This window comes from Schistocerca americana, chromosome 7, assembly GCF_021461395.2.
Source record: "Schistocerca americana isolate TAMUIC-IGC-003095 chromosome 7, iqSchAmer2.1, whole genome shotgun sequence".
In the NCBI taxonomy this organism is placed as follows: domain Eukaryota; kingdom Metazoa; phylum Arthropoda; class Insecta; order Orthoptera; family Acrididae; genus Schistocerca; species Schistocerca americana.
In genome coordinates, this window is record NC_060125.1 from 427664628 (window position 1) to 427687207 (window position 22580).

The 22580-nt window shown below is 41.8% G+C and overlaps 1 protein-coding gene across 1 annotated transcript in view; it reads left to right on the top strand.

Moving 5' to 3' along the window:
• Positions 1–531: 531 nt before the first annotated feature.
• LOC124622336 (venom carboxylesterase-6-like) overlaps positions 532–22580 on the top strand; it is a 125601-nt gene continuing 103552 nt past the window's right edge. The window contains exon 1 of the mRNA XM_047148013.1: positions 532–623. Coding sequence (XP_047003969.1) covers positions 540–623 — 84 coding nt within the window. The 5' untranslated portion in view covers positions 532–539. The remainder of the gene's footprint in view (positions 624–22580) is intronic.

Sequence of the window (22580 nt, forward strand, 5' to 3'; positions counted from 1 at the left end):
CTATAGGTCCTGTTGGATTCGCGGAGCAAATGAAGGAGTAAACACAGTGAGTGTACTGTAAACTGTGCACGACTAGGACAGGTCTTTGTGTCAAGGGGAATATGGCAATATAGGCAGGTCTGTCAAAAATCTCAGATAGAAATTTAGGAGATCACAGGAGTGGCACCTGTGAAGGTCTGCACCGGGTACACTTACTCTCCAGTAGCATTACAGATGAATATAAAAATGGTCCCAATAGTAACTTCCGAGAGACACCTGCTAAATTACTTCAGTTTTGCTTTTTCGTTACATATGCAATATGTATCAACACTTGTTATTCTGTTTCCTTTCGTGGTTATACATCTTTGTAGATGATCGTCATATTAACGAAATCAATCAACTTACGACAGATGTAATAGACTGATAACTCGTAGTAATATTCGATAACATGAGACAGCAGATACGAAATGTGACGCTATGTTGAAGCGGGATACCTGTTCCGCTCGCTGCGAGCGGGGTCCGTACCGGAGAGAGCGGGCAGTAGCGAGCCGCCAGCCGACATGCACACATCTCTGCCGCTGCTGTTCGCAGCCATCTTCCTGTGGATCGGCGCGGTATCGAGTCGCCGTTATCCAGCTGAGATCGTGAGTAGTCCACGTCATTAGACGCTTTCTTGCTGCTTCATTTAATGCGACAGTGACGTTAACACAGCCGATATCGGTGTACCGCATTACGGGTGCGACAGTGAAGAGCAGTAAACTTTCCAGTAGGTTTTTTGAAGTTAGAGCAGCTTTGCAGCAAACCTTCCGTGAAGTTTGGAAAAAAGGAAAGAGGTAATGGCAGAAGTAAAAATGACAAGAATCGTTAATCGTGCCTGAATAGCTCATTGGGTAAGAAGAAACGTCGAGGTCCCTGCTTCGAGTAGCGGTCCGGCAAACAATTTTAATCTGCCAGAAAGTTTGAAAAGAACACACACACCGCTATAGGGTGAAAAAATACGTTGTGAAGAATTGTGATCGTTTGATATAGCTTTCCGATGTGTTCAGTGGTATTATATTACAGTTAACGTTGCTACTGCCGTAAACGTAATTCCAAAAATTATTCCCATAATCGTCCACCAGAGTGCCATTGTACAGCAAGGAAAGTTCTATATTTTAACGCATGACTGTACTGTTAACGAAACAACTTACATCAGGAAAAGTGGTAAAATTTATTACTCGTTCGCCAGTAGTATTAGTGTTTCAGGTCTCTGCTTTACTTCTCAGAGAACCTTCGCTTAGTACTTCGTTTTTATCGTGTGTTTTCTATATCTTCTTACCGTAAGCTGATTTTCAATTCTGCATAATATTTGTACTCAGAATTCTCATTAACCTATATTTTGTATTCTTGCGTTTATCCTCCATTACAGACTACTGCCCTTTCGTGGAAACTTTACAACGTAGAGCAGGTTCCCGTCCATTATTCTGGTATGTGTTCCTCCCGAGCTATTTCTTATATCCCGTCATTCTCCTTTTTTCCTTTTCTGTTTAATGTTTGACATTGTTCTGTAACATCAGATTTTAAATGTTCACAGTTCTTCATTCTATCCTTTTTCACAGTTCTTATTCTCTTACATAAAATTCTATGATGCAGACGCACAGTTTCAGAAATTTCTCTCCGTCCTACGTAAAAATATTACACCGGCGCTCTTCTTTTGCTGAAGTAAGCTCTAATCGATAACAATATCTTATGAGATCATTCTTGATTGTTATACAAGTCTGTATCTTCTTCTTCGCTACTTCACTTCTTGCGCTCGCCATGAAATCGTCTTAATTGGTGCAAGCCTGTATCTTTTAACGTAATTGTTCCTCTAGGTATTTTTTGTAAATAAACGTCATTCTAATCGCTGCAGCTAATTATACCGAAATTAATGCTTTTCTCTGAAGGTCCTGAAAGGGAATAAAGAGAACATCTGCTCTACTGGGGAAAAAAATTGAAATAAATACTATAATTTTTTTCAATAAATGGCTCTGAGCACTATGGGACTTAACTTCTGAGGTCATCAGTACCCTGTAACTTAGAACTACTTAATCTTAACCAACCTAAGGACATCACACACTTCCATGCCTGAGGCAGGATTCAAACCTGCGGCCGTAGCGGTTGCGCGGTTCCGGACTGTAGCGCCTACAACTGATCGGCCACTCCGGCCGGCAATTTTTTTTTTTTAAAGCGGCTAAGAAAGCAGCATCGTCGAAAAACAATGAATTATTTCTGAATAAACAGGAGAGTAAAGCACTAACTTGCAGATTGCTTTTAATATACCATTAGGATATTATATTTTCAAAACTTTTTCTTCCTCTTTAGCATAAAGGAACCCTGGATGGAAAAGAAAAAAATTGTCTCTTTTTATTTTTCCCTGAACACAGAACTAAAATTATAGTCTTTACATTCAAGTGACGAAGAAACTACTGTACACAACGAAAAACTCAGCAGTTTGGTACACAGTGGACCCCTAATCTCTCATTCCTCAGCGCAGTATGAAGATCACTGTTAAAGTCGCTGAAACATGGGTATCAAAGCGTCTTGTCATAGGTTGTTTGCCATTTTGGATGTCAGGCCTCCTTCACTCTCTTTTCTGTCACTCTGAGTCATTTTTAGCCTAGATATGTTAAACCTAAATTCTGTGCTGCATAGTTTGTCCATTAAGTTGAGTACTTCTTCTGAAGATTCCATATTTCCGTTAAAATGGAGTCAGGTATCAGGCTGATGGATGTTTTTTTAATATATTTTCCCTCTATCTGGGTTTGAGATGTTGATTATTCTGAGAAATCTTTCAGTCTCCAATCCACAGATTACAGACATCAGATAAATACTACGCGAAATTGCAGATTATGAACGATGTATTACGTAACACAGACCCAAGTACTACTCAAGACATCGAATAAAAGTTACTCCACAGCATTAGTAGGGTTCAGGTAAAAACTTTTTCTGTTTCTCAATTTATTGTTTGGAATATGTTTAATGAAACGACGCACGCCTTTAAAGACGTTCCTTAGCTTTTGACGAGTAAAGTACTGCGTAGTTGGATAATATAGTTTTAGAAATCGTTTTAGAAATGTTGCATCTTGGAAGGAGGACAGTGAGTAGAATGTGTGGTCAAAATCTTCAGGCACGGAGCAGCTTCACCATCGTTGGGTAACTACGTCTGCTGACTGCTAAGCGGGAGTTTGCCTGCTGCGGTCGGCATACGAGGACGTGCTGTGTTTACGTCGGTCGGACGAGACGAACATGTCGCAGGAGAGTACTGAGACTAAGTCGTTCCACGACAGCAACTGTAAATACGCGCCTACTGAGCACATAGCGATCATGGAAGAACTTCGGAAGAATACGTTCAGATTTAGCTTCCCGTATGGTTGCGCTAAACAGCGGATAACCGGGACAGACGAGCGGCGTATTATGAAACTAGGTTTTCCTGCAGCAGATAAACTGATCAGCCGGAACTTTATGACCACCTACGTAACAACCGGTATGTTCACCTTGGGCACGGATAACAGCGCCGGCGTGGATGCAGCGAGGCCTTGGTAGATTGCTGGAGGTAGTTGGAACCACGTGTGCACCTAAAAGGCATATAATTCCTGTAAATTACGGGGAGGGGGGGGGGGGGGATGTGCTTTGACGCCACGAAAATCATATCCCAGGTGTGTTTCAGATCTGGCGAGTTGAGTGGGGGGAGGCATGTCAGTTTGGAACTCGCCACTTTTTTCCTCGAATCACTCCATCATACCATCACTCGTGGCCTTGTGACGTGGAGCAATATTTTGACGTGGTCTGCAAGCAGTGTACGATGCTATTTGGCCGTCATGGCACGATCTCTACTGGACCCCACGTGAATCTTCCCCAGAGCATAATGGAGCCGCAGCTGGGTTGTCTCTGTACCACAGTACGGGTATCAAGGTTGCCCTGGAAGACGACAGATGCATGCCCTCGCATCAGCATGATGTAGAAGGTGTCGGGATTCATAAGACCGTGCAACGCTCTGCCGCTGCGGCAACGTCGAGTGCCGATGCCCACGTGCCCATTTCAGGCACAGTTGCCGATGTCGTGTTGTAAACAGTAGTACCCACATGGGTCGATGGCCGCTTGAGCCCATTGTTAGGAGTGGTCAGTACACTTGTACTCTGCCCAGCATTAAAGTATATTAGTTCCGCCACAGTTCGCCGCCTGTCCTCTTTTTACCCGTATATTCAGCCTACGACGCCAGGGGTAGGCCGCCCAATCCCACGACGTCTGGACGTGGTTTCACCTAGGTTTCGCCACGCATTAAAACACTCATCACAGAACTCGTTGAATACCCTACAAGTCATGTAGTTTCCGAACTGCTCGTACCTAGCTCCAGGCTATCAGAATCTGTCCTCGGTCAAACTTAAACAGACCGCACGCCTTCCCCAATCTACTTCCCGACAGCACGCTCACTGATACTACATACGCCGTGAGTGTGTATGATAGCAGTCGTTCCTCGACGGGTGCCGCAGCTCTCGCCTGGTCGGGTTTATATCGATAATAGCTCTGTGGTTGTAATGTTCTGGCTATCAGTGTATTCAGTGTGTTTCAAAAATAATTTTACGAACTTCTGGGACAAATTCTTCACAGCAGAACATGGCTCTGAGCACTATGGAACTTCTGAGGTCATCAGTCACCTAGGACTTAGAACTACTTAAACCTAACTAACCTAAGGACATCACAAACATCCATGCCCGAGGCAGGATTCGAACCTGCGACCGGAGCGGTGGCGCTGTTCCAGACCGAAGCACCTAGAACCGCTCGGCCACCCCGGCCGGCTAGCAGGACATGAGAAAGAAGTCACAGTAAATTAGTTCTCTAAAATGCTTAAAATGCATAAGAGCTACGAGCACTGGTTCATCTGCGATACTGTGAAACACGTATCTTCTAGTGCAAGTTCTTTGCATTCCATATTTCGGGAAAAGGTAGTATGGACCAAAACAAGGAAAAAATGTCGAGTAAACGTGGGCTTTAGAATGCATATCTTAGGATCCATGAGCACTTGTTGGATAGAAAACACGTGTTTCATAATAGCGATGATTAACGATTGCTCATAGCTCGTAGGGTATGCATTACAGAGCACATGTTTACTCGAATGCTTTCCTTGTTTTGGTTTAAGGAGCCTGCCCCCAGAGTCGGTAAAAGTATTTTTGAAGAAACGTCCCCTTTGAACAACTATACATGACTGTCCTTAAACTGACACACAATATTTTTAGCGCAACGCAGTCTGACTTTCAAAAATCCCTACAAAAGAATGGCCCTGACTAACATTAACCTATACCTTTCACAAATCACTTACCTCACAAAAATCTTCGTTACTCGAACTACTGCAATACAGCGAGCGCCACTACTGCCAGCTAAATAAAAGATTCAAACTACGGAAGGCACTAACTACTGATAGGCATAGTTAGCAAATGAAAGATTTTAATAGAGGACAAACAATCTACACTCCTGGAAATGGAAAAAAGAACACATTGACACCGGTGTGTCAGACCCACCATACTTGCTCCGGACACTGTGATAGGGCTGTACAAGCAATGATCACACGCACGCCACAGCGGACACACCAGGAACCGCGGTGTTGGCCGTCGAATGGCGCTAGCTGCGCAGCATTTGTGCACCGCCGCCGTCAGTGTCAGCCAGTTTGCCGTGGCATACGGAGCTCCATCGCAGTCTTTAACACTGGTAGCATGCCGCGACAGCGTGGACGTGAACCGTATGTGCAGTTGACGGACTTTAAGCGAGGGCTTACAGTGGGCATGCGGGAGGCCGGGTGGACGTACCGCCGAATTGCTCAAGACGTGGGGCGTGAGGTCTCCACAGTACATCGATGTTGTCGCCAGTGGTCGGCAGAAGGTGCACGTGCCCGTCGACCTGGGACCGGAGCGCAGCGACGCACGGATGCACGCCAAGACCGTAGGATCCTACGCAGTGCCGTAGGGGACCGCACCGCCACTTCCCAGCAAATTAGGGACACTGTTGCTCCTGGGGTATCGGCGAGGACCATTCGCAACCGTCTCCATGAAGCTGGGCTACGGTCCCGCACACCGTTAGGCCGTCTTCCGCTCACGCCCCAACATCGTGCAGCCCGCCTCCAGTGGTGTCGCGACAGGCGTGAATGGAGGGACGAATGGAGACGTGTCGTCTTCAGCGATGAGAGTCGCTTCTGCCTTGGTTCCAATGATGGTCGTATGCGTGTTTGGCGCCGTGCAGGTGAGCGCCACAATCAGGACTGCATACGACCGAGGCACACAGGGCCAACACCCGGCATCATGGTGTGGGGAGCGATCTCCTACACTGGCCGTACACCACTGGTGATCGTCGAGGGGACACTGAATAGTGCACGGTACATCCAAACCGTCATCGAACCCATCGTTCTACCATTCCTAGACCGGCAAGGGAACTTGCTGTTCCAACAGGACAATGCACGTCCGCATGTATCCCGTGCCACCCAACGTGCTCTAGAAGGTGTAAGTCAACTACCCTGGCCAGCAAGATCTCCGGATCTGTCCCCCATTGAGCATGTTTAGGACTGGATGAAGCGTCGTCTCACGCGGTCTGCACGTCCAGCACGAACGCTGGTCCAACTGAGGCGCCAGGTGGAAATGGCATGGCAAGCCGTTCCACAGGACTACATCCAGCATCTCTACGATCGTCTCCATGGGAGAATAGCAGCCTGCATTGCTGCGAAAGGTGGATATACACTGTACTAGTGCCGACATTGTGCATGCTCTGTTGCCTGTGTCTATGTGCCTGTGGTTCTGTCAGTGTGATCATGTGATGTATCTGACCCCAGGAATGTGTCAATAAAGTTTCCCCTTCCTGGGACAATGAATTCACGGTGTTCTTATTTCAATTTCCAGGAGTGTAATTACCTTAACAGTGTTCAAAAGTCATAATATATAAAGCAGTTCATGACATCCAGTCTTACAAATGTACTGTCTCTGATGGACACAAGTCTAGATCATCCGCTCTCAAAACTCTGCCATTTCTCTCCCCACATCCACCACTGTTGGCGGCTCACCTCCAACTGCGCAACGCTACGTGCTGTTAACAGCCAACTGCCCAACACTACAATGGCGAGTATTACAACAATGCCAACCAGCCACAGACTGCACACAGCACAGCCAGTGATTTTCATACAGAGCGCTACGTGGCGTTACCAATATAAAAACCTAAACAGCCTACTTACAGTTTCATAATAGCGATGATTAACGAGTGCTCATAGTTCGTAGTTTATGCATTACAGTGCACATGTTTGCTCAAATGCTTTCCTTGTTTTGGTTTAAGGAGCCTGCCCCCAGAGTCGGTAAAAGTATTTTTGAAACATCCTGTATATGGATCTCAATTTTGCTCTAGAACGTAGTTCCTGTTAAAGTTAACTTAGAACTAGTGTGTCAACGATTCATTGGCAAGACTAAAGAAAAGGTTGGTTTTGTGACTCACTCGAGCGAAATTATCAAGGTACAGTATCAGTACCGCTGGCTGCTTTGGAATTATGCACCATAAAACGGTAACGGAACCAACATATGCTGCCGGGACTAACAGCTTAGCACAACTAGTGATTCGGGCTAGCAACACATTAGAACAGCCGGCCACTGTGGCCGAGAGGTTCAGGGCTGCTCTCCCTCTGTAATAAAAAACTGAGTAAGGGAATCAACGATCAACTTGAACGGATGTCTTGTGACGTCCGCCCAGACCAAACGCAACGAAAAGAAAAAAAGAGCTGTTCTAGGAGCTTCAGTCCGGAATCACACGGCTGCTGCGGTCGCAGGTTCGAATCCTGCCTCGGGCATGGATGTGTGTGATATCCTTAGGTTAGTTAGGTTTAAAGTAGTCCTAAGTGTAGGGGAGTGATGACCACAGATGTTACGTCCCATAGTGCTTAGAGCAATGTTTTGAACATTTGAACAACAGATTACGGGCAAAACGCAAAAACATAAGCCACGAAAATTTAGGATAGCCCACAGGCCCACAGTCGAACCGCTTAGCTCACAGGCGAACGAGGCACTGATACAACAAACTTCGTTCCATTTGCAGCCTCACACACAATCGGGAGATTTTCAGCAAAGAACGGAATATACTACGTTTCGTGACGTAGACATGGCTCTAACTGAATCACCAACAGAATGTCAAATTCTAGTAACTACTGAAAGTCAAAAGTGTGCAATTACACCAATACATAAAACGAAGTCATTAGACAATGCTACGTCATTCTCTCACCTAGATACACGGTACAGACAGTCTAGTTCTAAACGAGCCATGGCATCAAAACAAGCGGATACTTCCAAATAAGAGGATAGAAAACAACGAAAAGTTGGGAAATCAAGTAATAAACAAACTGGAGACCTTCAGCTGTCAGTTAAAAACGATACCAAGACGCATGCAGCTGAGAATATATATTCATTAATGGAACATAACTGCAAAATTAAAGACGGGAGGTGTGGCCGAGCGGTTCTAGGCGCTTCAGTCTGGAACCGCGCGACCGCTACGATCGCAGTTTCGAATCCTGCCTCGGGCATGGATGTGTGTGATGTCCTTAGTTTAGTTAGGTTTAAGTAGTTGCGAGTTCTAGGGAACCGATGACCCATAGTGCTAAGAGCCATTTGAATAATTTTTTTGCAAAATAAAATTCCACGTCCGGAACTGCAGTATGACCCAAAGGTTCCCCAGTGTGAAGACGTATCTGCTTAGGCGATAATCATGAATAACAGCAAAATAAAATTTCATCTCCGGAATTGCAGTGTGACCCAAAGATTCCCTTTCTGAAGAAGTGTCTGCTTAGGCGACAATCATGAATGCACAAACGTATCATTTAACTATAAGGAGGGATCAAAAAGTTTCCGTTTGAGTGTACTGGTGCAGCATACATACAACCTAGCGTGATTCCCATGCGGGTATAAAAGCATCGAAATGTAGACAAGATGCCAGTATGGCCTTTAAACTGCAACTTTTTGATGCCCCTTAAACCAGGAATGGGCAATAATTTTGGCTCAGGGGCCCTGCATTAGTTAACTTTGCATTTGAGAAAAGGTAAAAATAGTTACATGAAAATTCTGACTGTCTTGGCAGGCCGCACAAAAACCATTAGCAGGCCGATATTTACCCACACCTGCCTTAAACTATAAATGTGACGAGGGTATTTTCTGCCATCGATTTACTTGAATTATGACAGAAATTACGAGAAACAGTTGATGTGGCCTTTTTGCACGAATTATGCTCTCCTGAAGTTGCAAATTTCACCAGATTATCACAATGGTATCAGAAGCCGGTACAACAGTCTTGTTCAGGCTCTGCTCCTAGCTGGTAGAGGCACCACATGCCTCTTTGACATACAAATTGTAAACATTTATGCACTACCAGGGTCTGGAGCTCGGAGCGACAGAATGCAATTATTTAAAGTGCATGTAACCTAACGCCTCACAAATTTCGGACCGTATACGATTGTGGTGGGTCATTTTAATTGCGTGCTCGAACAGTGGGACCAAATTCCTTATTTTAATTACTGCACCAATCTCTAATTGATGGATGAGTGGTGCTAATGGATCTTTTACAGTCAGCCTAAAGCTACGTCACAACTGCTGTTGTTAGAAGTCTTGATACTATATACTCTTACATGTAAGTCCTGTTGGATATAATAGACTGTGAAACACTACCACTTAGTTTCTCGGAGCATCCCGCCTGTCGCTTTCTCTAGCGTCAAGAGTGTCCACCTACTGACAGAACCAGAAACTCATGGCTGCTAAACACAAGCTACCGCACAGTGGGATAATTATACCAATGGATAGCAGCCCTTTGGGACAGACGCGTTTTTTCCCGGCCGAGATGGAAAAGCGGAAATGAATGGTGTCTCAGATATTCCAAGCCGAAAATTGCTAATTTTTGAAAGCATTGTACCTGGACGAAGGCCCAAAGGCGACGACACACTCAGTTTGTTTCACAGCGCTCAGAGAACGATATGAAGATTCTGACCATCCACAAGAGAGCCTACCACGCATCACAACATTACAAGGCTAAGATAGTCCACCTTACTAGCAAAGCAGCAAAAGGATATGTAGTCACCTCGAGGGATGGAATTAATTCAAAGCACAAGCACATGTCATGTAATTAAGGAATACAATCGAGGTAAATAACAACTCATCGTCATTTTCGTGGATTCGCACAGACAAGTTCATAACACACAAAACGCAGTTAAAGACTACATAATCCAGCATTTTCAAGAACCCTACATTGCCGTAGTTGCCCCTGCCATACAATTTCCGACGTGACTTGCTCGATCCCCAGACTATACGCAGAACGTGGAGGACGCGAACACCAGACTTTCTCAACCCTTCGACCTCGAAGATCGAACGCAGATCTTAAGCAAAGTTCTAGTTGATAAGGCGTACGGAACAGACAGTATCCTTACGAGCTTTTATAGGATATTTGGGCACTTACTGAGGCCGCATCACCTGCAGGTCTTGACCCTAGAACATTAAAGGGGTCAGTTGCGAGGGGGGGGGGGGGGGGGGTGAGGCATTTTGCATTGATACTAAACCATCGAAATCTTACTACTCCATATTTTATTCAAAGGGGATATAATTTATAATTTATGCACCAATTAATTACAATTATGTCACCAGTGGTGTGCCACATACAAAATAAGAACAAAATGTCCTGTTTTACAACCTATACTGACAATACCAGACTGACGGGAACGGTGAATTGTACCAACTGCAACCATAAATTTTACGAGGGTTTAGTAATTTAGGGTTAAATGAAGTTTCAAATAGTATACGATTACCGGAGACTTTCATTGAGGGAATAACGGTACTTATAGCCACGGAATCCAAATCAGCAATGTTGCAGAATTGTCGAACTATTACGTGGCTTAACGCAAACTTCAAACTATACACTCGGGCACTTAAAGCACGAATGCGGACATTCACCAGCAAATATTGGGATACTATCAATCTAGCGCGGTATTTAGTCGATCTATGAGAGTTTCTTGCACTATACAGAATCGTTGTATAAATGCGAAAAAGCCCTGGTCTACGGCCTCATCGAATATTCCTACCTAAGACAATATTTATTGACTTACTGCTTTGAGCCATACTTCGTTCAGTGTATTTTGCACACCAAAACCAGAGTTAGGGCCTATCAGTCACACACGTCACATGTAAATTTCCACCGACGTTTGAGACAAGGATGTCCGCTATCGGCGACGTTACATGGGTGAGCCATTGAACTACTTCTGCGGCGCCTACGGTCTGACGTCAGGGGCTTCACGTAAATGACGACCTCAGCGTCGTCCTTGCTGGCAAAGTAGATCTGCGTCTTACGCAACAGCTCATACAGGGTCATGAAGAGAATAGCGGCGCCATCGTTAACTGGCAAAAATCGCCCCTGCTACAGGTAGTTCCCACATGTCACGCTCTGTACGCAGCTCGGTTTGTGCATCTCAGCCAAACCCAAGCATACGTCACATAAACAATGGATGAAGAAAATGCTAGCCTTTTGGATAATCTTACGGGTGCGCCGACCGAGGTATTTTTAAGGCAGCCGCTGCTTGGGTAATCTGGTCGTCTGACATTAACCTTTCCAGCGACAGCCACATCCATTTACAAATGCCCCTTGGGTATGCGCAGTACTCTAATGTATTACAGTATAGTTTACTCGAGATTTTCAATTCCTATCATTTAATGGAATTTTGTAACTAAATTTTTGTTCAACGCCTCTATGCCATTCGACTCGTATCCGTCGCTATTCATGCCTGAAACAGAATCCCCGCAACGTTATGGCAGTCGTATTTCATTATTAGCAAGTTACATTGTGAGAGAAACACCTCCACCGTTCTACAGCTTTTTTGTACTAGCAAGTATTTCGGCGTCCATCAGTACACCCACTTTACAGGAGTTAGCCATGGACAGACTGGAGCAGAATTTGGCGAAATGTTCATAAGAAATTCTTACATTCAGATGTCATATCCTCTTAGGTTGACGTAATCTACGAGAAGGTTCCAAATAGAATGATGTTGCACAACATCAGTCCAACACCAGGTCCGCACTAAAGAAAGTGTCAGTTACGGTATACTCTCGCTCATTTATCCATTTTGAAACTAAGTCTTTAATTATTTTTTATCAGACACAGCCCAACAGAATTTTCCCTAACAAAGACAACTCACAATCTATTCATTTATCACCCAAAATATACAAGCCCAACGCAATCTGACTGCTATACCTTGACAACGTGACTTCCATTAATTAATGCAGAAGAATAGCCCTGAATTGCAAGAAATCCTAACAATAATTCAAATCCAAAAAACATTAAATTAAAGATATATGAAACTACCTCCAGCCGTGTTAATTGCCTAAACTCATTTCCATCACGGATCCCGATAGTGGAAAGCCCTTTCTTTTTCATAAGTCACACATAAAGTCTTCATAACACGAACTACAGGAATTACAGCAAGTAGCAACAAAAGCCGGTTAAATAAAAGGATTCTGACTAGTATTGACTTTAACTACTAGGAGTCATACAGTTAGCAAAAGGAAGATTTTGTTGAAGAGTAAACAATGTATTTAGAAAATTTTACCTTATTCATGTGACATCCAGTTCCAAAAATTATATAGTTGTCAATAATTCCACTACGTAACCATTACCAACCATGCATCCATTATCATACCTTTCCTTGCATCTTTTCGTATAAGAAATTTCATCTCACTCTACATTGCGTGTCCTACCAACACAGAGTCTCTACTAAGAAAAACATGTCCATACACTTCTGTATGTACTCGCTAATTGCTAGTCCATCCAACCACATAATCTCTTGTCGAGGGCTCAGAGTGGTGTCAGCGTGTTTCGGTGGTGTCTATAGCGCTGACAACATATAAACAGGCCACTTACATAGCCCCCCTTCGCCCCTCTAAAAATCAAAGTGTTTTGCGCTGTCGCCAAGAATAAGTTGTTAAAATTTTTTATATTAACAATATAAAATAGAGCAGATGCACACAAAGGTTAAATAATATGCTGTTGGTCAATAAAGAAAAAATTCTCCTCACAGTCCCTAAAGACAGTCCTAATAATTCATCAGAAGAGAAGTCTACGCCAGTTTTACGCACAAAAGCTGAGCAGTATATGAAAATACACAAGTATCTAGTGGACAACCATGCAGTCTTGAGGAAGTAGTATTGTCCTCCCCACAGAAAGGTAGTGCTGACTCTTGACATGAAGATTTCAGTTGGTATCGTAAGATTTGTAACACAGGTCTGCAAAAAAATATTTTTTGAATGATGTTTGAAATTTGATAACTGACTTTTATGTACTTTGTAGCGCTGATTTAAAAACTACAATCCATTTTTTTTGTATCACGTGAGGTGTTATCACAGAAAAGGAGTATTTTTGGGTATAACAACAAAATTTAAGCAATTTATCACATTTTTTCCAACATTATAAAATTTTATTTTATTTATAAATCATGTTCTATACTACATTTCTAGTACTCTTCCATTTCTCTTTAAGCTCATAAGTCCTTATAATAACGCTTTCGCTTTCAGTCGAAGCTTCTTATATTGCTTTTCCTGCTGTGAACTCGTTGAGGATCATCTCTTTTTATCATCCGGCGGAAGTCCGCTATCATGTTGACGTTCCATCTTCCTTGATATCTTCTTTCCATTTCTTTGATGTCTTGGTGGAATCTTTCGCCCTGCTCTTCACTTACATCACCAAGGTTTGCAGGGAAGTAGTCAAGATGTGAGTGGAGAAAATGGACTTTAATGCTCATGTTACAGACCACCTTCTTAAAGTTGTCGAGCATGTCTGCGACGAATGTCTTGTAGTTTGGATCTCTTTTGTTTCCTACGAAACCGGTAACAACTAATTTAAAAGATATCCATGCTGCCTTTTCTTCTGTTTCCATTTTGTCCACATAGTTGCGACCTGTCATTAGTTTTCTAATGTCTGGTCCGACAAAGATTGCTCCATTTAGCTTTGCCTCTGCTAAGCCAAGAAACTCTCCACAAAGATATCTTAAACATTCCCCTTCTTTTGGCAATGCCTTAACAAATTGTTTTATCAGCCCCAACTTAATATGAAGTGGTGGAAGTAACACCTTTTTCGGATCCACAAGGCTTTTCCTCTCAACATTTTTAACCCCTACCTGTAAGGTTTCCCTCAAGGACCAAGCTTTTTTTATGTAGTGTTGCTTTCTGTCTCTACTGTCCCATTCACAGAGAAAGCAAGGGAACTTTGTATAGCTACTTTGTTTACCAAGCAGCATTGAAATCACTTTTAAATTACCACATAGTGTCCATTTGTGGTCAGAAAAGCAGTTTGCTTAAAAGCAGTTCAGGGTTTTCGTAACATTCTTTTAAGTGAAGCGAGTGCCAAACTGGTATAGAAGCATACTTATTGCCATTGTGAAGAATTACTGCTTTAAGGGTTCCTTTTGAAGGATCAGTTAAGAGTCTACATTCATCAGGAGCATATTCTATTTAGAAACGTGCCATAAGTCCAGGAACATCACTGCAAAACACCAGGTCACCTTCTTGAGGAAGAAAGATACAAACTCGTTTTCCCTCGATCGATACCAAGAAAAGGATGTACCCAGAGTCAACTTATGTTTATCTTTCCATCTAGATCCTAAAACGTCTGCAGATTCTTTAGAAAGGCCTCGGTCTCTAACTAAATCGTTCAGTTCAGATTGTGAGAATGGAATGCGATCGGTTGTGCCAGGATCACAGCAACCTCTGTCTTCTTCACTACCACCTTGCTCAACTAATGGCTCGTGATCATCTATACCATCCAAAGGATCTGGAGGAGAGGGTATTGGCATTTCAGGTCCATGAGGAACAGGGCGAATGGCTGATTGAATGTTAGGGTAAGAAATATCCTTTTTGTTTTTCAAACTGAAACCTCGTACGTTACAAGAACAAAAATAGCAGTCATCACTATGATTTTTGGGCTTCCTTCAAACAATTGGTATTCCAAAATGTGAGGATCGCTTTTTACGTTGAAACCATTGCCTCAGTTCTTCAACACACACTGAAAAAACTTTGCGTGGAGCCCAAGGCTTATCTTGATATTCTAACTTTATACCAAAATAGGCGAAAAATACTTTTTCAACAAAATCGGAAATGTTTCTTTGTTGCTTTTTAACGGTATAGTTACCAAAAATGTAGCAGAAGCAATCTGGCGACTTTATACATCCTCTGGTAGCCATTGTCCATTGCCCATAAAGCAACTTCACAACACAAGAAAAGAGTCACTAGTTTAAAGCAATAGTAACAACAACACGTGAACAGTATAGAGTGAAGAGGTACTGTGAACTGAAGGACAAAGGCAGAAGCTCACTGCTTGGTGATGGCGGGGGAAGAGGCAGCGCGACAGACAGGCACTGACATGGAAATACTGCTGGTTTCTCCTAAATACTCTTTATTTTGCGTATATTTAGTATAAAAACGGCTAAATAACAGTAGATGGAGATTCTAAAAACCAAAATTCAAACTCAATAGAGTGCTGAAATATCGAAAAAAGCTAAAACTAGACAAGCAGTTTGTGAAATAACTGTACGTGATGGAATTTTTCACTATTTTTCCTGAAACCAGCGTTGAAAACATTATAAAAATAACTTAATAAATCTGAAACAATTTTTATGTCGCATTCCTGTGTAATGGGCCACAACAGAGCAGACCCACAGCAGTATCAATCGAAATCTTGAAGAATATTGGTAGCATTGGTGGTTCACCACAGAGCAGACCCACTGCCGTCTTAGTAGAGATTGTGATATTAGTGGGTACCCAAAAGTTCACATCCACTGTAGTCCTTGTAGAGATGGCCAGCAGCCATCCGTTGCGACAGTGCAGGTGCACATTCATAATTGAAGAGTCTTGAGGATAGTATAGCAAGTCCCTGAGCCACCATTGTGTAGTCAGTATTGATGTGTATTACAAGTCCCTGAGCCACCACTTGTGCACTCACTAATAATTTTTTTGTAATACCCTTACAACTACCAATGATTTTAATCAGTACCTTGCTATATTATCAACACACGTGCAATCAGTAACACAGCTATATAATCTCTGAGATTTGAAACATATAGTATGACCAACAGACAAATGTGTGAAGTAAAAAGAATTCCTACTATTTACCTAACATGAAGTACTGGTGTCTATACAATTACAATTTTAAAGCATAAGAATACAATTACAAACGTAAAGAAAACATCATTATTTGTATTATCATGTTTTTACTATAACATTTGTAGTAATACAGGCTTTACAAAAAGAATAAAAAATAAGCATATATATTACTATTAGAGGAATTATAACATAATTAAATAAATGAAAAATGGGACAACATAACAGAATAAATATCGTCTGAATATCTTCTTAAAGTAAAGAACATGGTACAAAAACAGAGGTTAGGTGTGAGGATGACAGTATTCTATATCTCATCATAGTGGATGTACCTTAGTTTTAGAAGGGATAAAAGTTCTACCACATTTATCTTATCAGGTAAACAGAAAGAGATAGGAAGAACATAGAGACACAAGGGTACACATAAACATATTGGAATAACACAAAGGAGAGGACAGGATCTATTTTCAAGTGTAAATGTGTCAAAGCGTATGTGTAAGTGTAACATTTGATGCTGCAGTATTTGTGGTGTGCATTTTACACCTCTGTTTCATTTTCCTCGTTTCAAAAATATCTTTCATGCTGATATCTCCTTTATTTTCAGCCAAAACTACTTAATTTTCAACCCAAACTCATTTAATTCTCGCAGACCTCTCTTACTTCAACATCTGTTTCCACAAAAAAATCCTATCTAAGCATTCTATCTGTATTTATACTTTCAATCAGTGCTTATACATACATATTTTTCTCACCCAATCAATCATTTCCAAGAAAATCCTATCTAAACCTATTGTCACTATACCCTACTTATATCTGTTCATTTCCATTTTCAAAATAAATGTTCCTCATTACACAAACTCTTTGGCCAGACCTCTTCCTTTTAGCTTCGCAATGCATTTCTGCCCAACCCATCACAACTCATTTTCTTATATAGCATGCCCTCTCTTAAGCTAACCTAAATCTACTGAGTGCAGATACATAAACTAGAGAATGAGGCAATGCAGCAGCACAAAAAAATTAACACAAACAACAGCAACAAAAATGCAGATTGGCAAAGAAAGCAGTAGTATATATAAATTAGCAAAGCAAATGGAACATTACAGATAATACAAGGCAATATGCAACAAACAAGAAAAATATATCAGTGGTAAAACTGGTTTAGTACAGTAATACAAAGTAAAATTCAGTAGGACATCGCCTGAAAAATAGCAGCAGCAGATGCAATAACTTATAACTAAACATGACAAAGTACAAACAGAACAAATCTTACAGTAAAGACAGCAATGCAGATAAGGGAAATATACGTGTAAGCCTACAATAGCATGTGTGCATCCGTGATGATCAAAACTATGCAAAGTGCCAACACAAGGAACGAGATCTATATTATTTCCCATGTGAAATACAATGATTCTATGACACATCTTAACACTGAAGTCGTGCTCCACAACAACTTATTGTAGCAAAAAATAAAAAAAATTAAAAGTTATGTTTGCATTTCCTGTTACTAGTCCCTTCTCCTTCTTATTGTTCTTTCTTTTCCAAGTGACCTTTTGTAAGAATGTGGATCACAAAATTTTTATTTAATAGAACTGTTGACAGAAAGTGTTCACATTAGCATATGTATTAAATTTTATTTTATAAATCCAATGCTGCACGCAGCTAGAAACCAGATATCAAATAAAATAAGCAATTCTGTGCAAAGCGAAGCATGAAAACATCATTCAATAGCCACGTGGCATTTCATAATTCAGTACAAATTCTCTCAACATTCGCAGAGAGACGTCATGATCAGGTGTGTAAACGTAAGAATATTTTTCATCAATTCATAAGCAGTTCAGTAAGGAGCACAAGGTTCAAACTCCAAAGTGTAATCATATGTTTATATGTAGTAGTGTACACCGTATTTGTGGTGTTTTCTGCAAAGAAATATCAATGGCGAGGTCAATGGCCTTTTTTTCTACAGTTATACGAGCACTTGCGGGAGTGCGGCGAGCTTCAAAGCGCCTGAAGTGGGAACAATAAAGTTGGAAGGCAACACAACAACGGGTATATTTCAAGGCGGCTAGTGCACAGGCCTGCACAGCAGGGCATTACGTCGAGGTTACATACACTCTTTACCAAAATATTTACGACAGCAGTGACAGTTTCATACAAATAAAAAAAAATCACATGTTGAAAAATTACATGAGAAGTGTGTATAAACGAAATCTCATCAATGACAGTGTCCAAAAATTTCGCATATATACTACTTTTCATATCGATCATAACCATATCTCGACGTCATAATACACACTGTCGTCGAAGTAATAGCATCGCAACATATCAATCAAATCTCAAAATTGTCGTAGCTTCCTTCAGTAATCTCGAAATGTCTAAAAAAATGCTCTCTGCTCGTTTCAGTAGTATCATCTACCGCAGTATCACAATGGTTCCGAAAACATACGGTGGGACACCATAGTCTACATACACACTAAAAATAACACTTGAAGTCAAAATCAATCAAGAAAATGTCATGGATTCACTTTCTGTGACATAAACAGACGTGTTAGTAACTGAAAAACAACATATACAATATATAATTAATAATAATTCCATATACTGACATCTTGAGCATAAAAATGAAACAATGCACTGTGATGTTCTTCACTTTCAGGCTCAATCTAATTTTTTGTATTGCCACTTCTGCTTCGATCACAGCTTCCGAATGTCGATGCATAGATTCAACCAATTTTTTTGTGTACGCAGGTGTTCAGTTATTTCACTCTTTCACTAAGGCTGCTTTTAAATCATCTTTGCTTTTGATATTGTAATCAATTATGTCTTTATGTCGAAGTTTATGTGTACACTGAAAAGGTACAAGCTCTCTGATTCTGTTCTGTGGTTCCTCATTCTTCAGTACAAGAATAGATGGTAGAGCATTTCATTCAGTACATTTTGAAATAAGTGTAAGTATCTGTTCGAATACTGATGCTTCCTGTGACAAAGTCTGCAAAGCTTATTAATTTCTTTCATAATGCGTTCAGATGGGTTACAATGTGGAGAGTACAGTGATATATTAAAAAAAAAAAGGTTTTATTTTACGATTCCGAAGCTTGCGTGACCAACTAGCAGATATGAATTGTAGTTCGTTATCTGAAATGACCTTGCCAACGTTTTCGACTTAATTTAAGAAACTTTTAACAAAGGCATTGGATATAGAACGTCCAGTGACTTTACGTAACGGTGTGAAAGAAACAAATTTCGAAGTAAGTTTAACAGGACGAAAAGGAACGAAAATCCTTTCACTGTTTTAATAAGGGGTCCCAGGAGATCAACTGCAGCTAATTCTTTTAACCAAGTAGGAATAATAGGAAACAATGAAGCACGATGTGAGATGGTAGACGGTTTAGCTTTCAACAAAGTTTGAAAATAGACAGAACTCTCCTCATTCTCTTTTTCATGTTGTTTAAACAACAAATCGTCCGAAGTATATGATAACATTTTCGTGGACCGAAATATGCATAGCTGAAATGATTGTACCAAATGAGCTTCTCAACAAAATCGTCAGGAATACAAAGTGCCCATAGTTTGTCATCAACAGTACAACGTTTGAAGAGTATGTTATTTCTAACCAGATAATAATGACGAGTCTGCGTGTGTGCCTTTCATGCCATTTACTTTTAATATCTTTCCAAATCGGATCGCCAGTTATTGAAATTTTATTGTAGAGACGCAGGAGGACTTCCTTCGACCGTCGGTCTAACTGTTACAACATGCTGTAGGTTGTCAGTTCGTTTCCAGGGATCGTATCACAAGCATCTGACAATGCAGAATCCAGCTCCCACAGAGAGAAAAGCTGGTTGTATTCTTCCATGTTGGTGGAATGGAAGTCAAGATCAGCCTTCTCCTAGGCCTCCCGATATCGGTGGGATCCTGGATGGAATCCGCCGTAATGGATTTATATGATTCAGCCATTGTCCGAGCTATATCCCTCATCGATGTTACAAGAGACGCCTGTATTCGTACAGCTGCTATTGGCGGTCGAGAGTTGTGCCTTGAGATCATCCTGATGGCTTCCCATGCTTTACTTGCGGCTGTGGACTTATTCATAGAGTTCTGGAACCCTTGCCAAGACCTCTGCTTACTCTCCCCAGCTATTGTCCTCGTCTTTGCACGCGCCATTCGAAAGTTTGCAAGATTCTCATCTGCTGGGCATCGATTGAATCTCCGCATAGCTGCCCTCCTGTGTCTCATTGCAAAACAACAGTCATCGTTCCACCAAGGGACAGGTCACCTCCTAGGCACTACCACAGACTTTGGGATGGATTGTGAATCACAGCTGCAATGTGATCCAACCAGTCCTGGACGCTGTCACATTGCTCGAAAACAGATAACTGCCTGTAAAGCATCCATGTAGCCTTCTTGAATAATCATCTCGATGGCTTTCTTGATGAGAAGACGTCGTGACAAAAAGTTAATCATCTGCTCTGATTCTCGAAGTGCCCTTCTCGCTGCTGGACGGCTGTACCCAGCAGATCGGATGGTGCAACAGGTACAGGACGCTCTCTTTCTCTTGCACAGGCAAAATAAGCAAATAAATTTTTGCTGGGTTCCAGCGCACATAGGCATCACTGGAAACGAACTCGCTGATGCTGCTGCTAAGGAGGCTTGCTCCCTTCCACCTCCTGCGGGCTATCACTTCATTTGTGACCAGGAAGGCCTTATGTTGGTGGGAGTCTCAGTGGCTGGCAGTGAGGAATGATAAACTGCGTTCCATCAAGACTTCTGTGCGACCATGAATCACCTCCTTCCGCTCGCGACGGTGTGAAGAAGTACTGGGCTTAGAGTGGGACATTGTCCATTGACACATGGCTTCCTCTTTCGTCGGGAGAAGCCCCCAGTATGTCAGAGATGTGGGACACAGCTGTCAGTACATCTTTTAACTGTGTTTTATGTGACGACCTGAGGGTTGAAATGGGTCTCCCAGAGGATCTCCCTTCTATTTTAACTGATAACGAGGCGAGTGTTGTTCGTGTCTTAAAATTTTGTGTGGTGTCCGGAACTCTTCCCAAAATACTGGGTGCGAGATCTTAATGTGTCACAGAGTGGCTGGGTCACTTATTATTTCTAAGTCGTCATCCAGCCACGGTTATTTGTCCCTTTTGTAATAGCATCCTTAGACGTATTTTATCCGTGATTTTATTTAGTTATTCCACTGTGTCTCTCTGGGATTTTATTATGAGCTTTTATTAACCTCACCTTCTTGGGGTTGCTGTATGTTTCCTACGGAGGGACCAAACGTAGTTTTCCTGTTTATCGACCTTCTTCCATAGATTGTGAAAATATTCTTTGGTATGACATTAACGCAAGGGCGCTGACGACGTTATCATCATCAAATCGGATCCTTGTCTTGCTCATGAGCACTGTCCATTAAAGATGCAGTGTCGAAGTTTTCAAAAGCAACTTTTTGAATGTAAAGAATACTGAAATTTTTCTCAAGGTTGGCATCTGTGTTGCTTTTCTCAAGACCGACCGATACACGTGAATGTGCGTTTGCAACAATGTTTTCCATGCCAGGAATGTAAACTACTGTGAAGCGGAATTCTTGCAGAAATAATGCCCAACGTTTCAAACTGTCAGGATTTAATTTTGAAGACATAAAAATTTCCGTGCTTGATGATCACTATAAACTTTTACATGTTTGCCAGAAAGAAAGAAACGAAATTTGTCAAATGCCCAAACGATAGCTGAAGCTTCCAATTCAGTGACGGAATAATTTTTCTCAGATTTTGTTAGCACGCGGCTAACAAAAGCGATGGTTTTCTGAACAGTAATGACATTTTCTCTGACGTCTTGAAATAAAGGCACCAAGACTAACTTTAGAAGAATCCTTGTTAATACAGAAATCCTAGGACAGATCTGCGTGTAACTATCGGGGTGGCGCAGTGGTTAGCACACTGGACTCGCATTCTGGAGGATGACGGCTCAAACCCGTCTACGGCCATCCTGATTTAGATTTTCTGTAATTTCCCTAAATCGTTTCAAGCAAATGCTGGAGTGGTTCCTTTGAAAGGGCACAAGCCGATTTCCTTCCCAATTCTTCCCTAATCCCAGCTCTTGCTCCGTCTCTCAAAAATGGTTCAAATGGCTCTGAGCACTATGGGAGTTAACATATGAGGTCATTAGTTCCCTAGAACTTAGAACTGCGTAAACCTAACTAACCTAAGGACATCACACACATCCATGACCTAGGCAGGATTCGAAACTGCGACCGTAGCAGTCAAGCACAGAATGTATTTCTGTTCTAACACGGTCCCTATAATGTGCTGGAATTACGTATGGTCTGAAGCAAAATTTTGTGTGCTCACGAACTCGAAATTTGTTTTGAAATCCTTTAATTGTTCCTGTTTTGTGAGGAAAAACTGTGGAATGTGATTGTAAGATGTCAAAAAGGTCCTGCCTATCAGT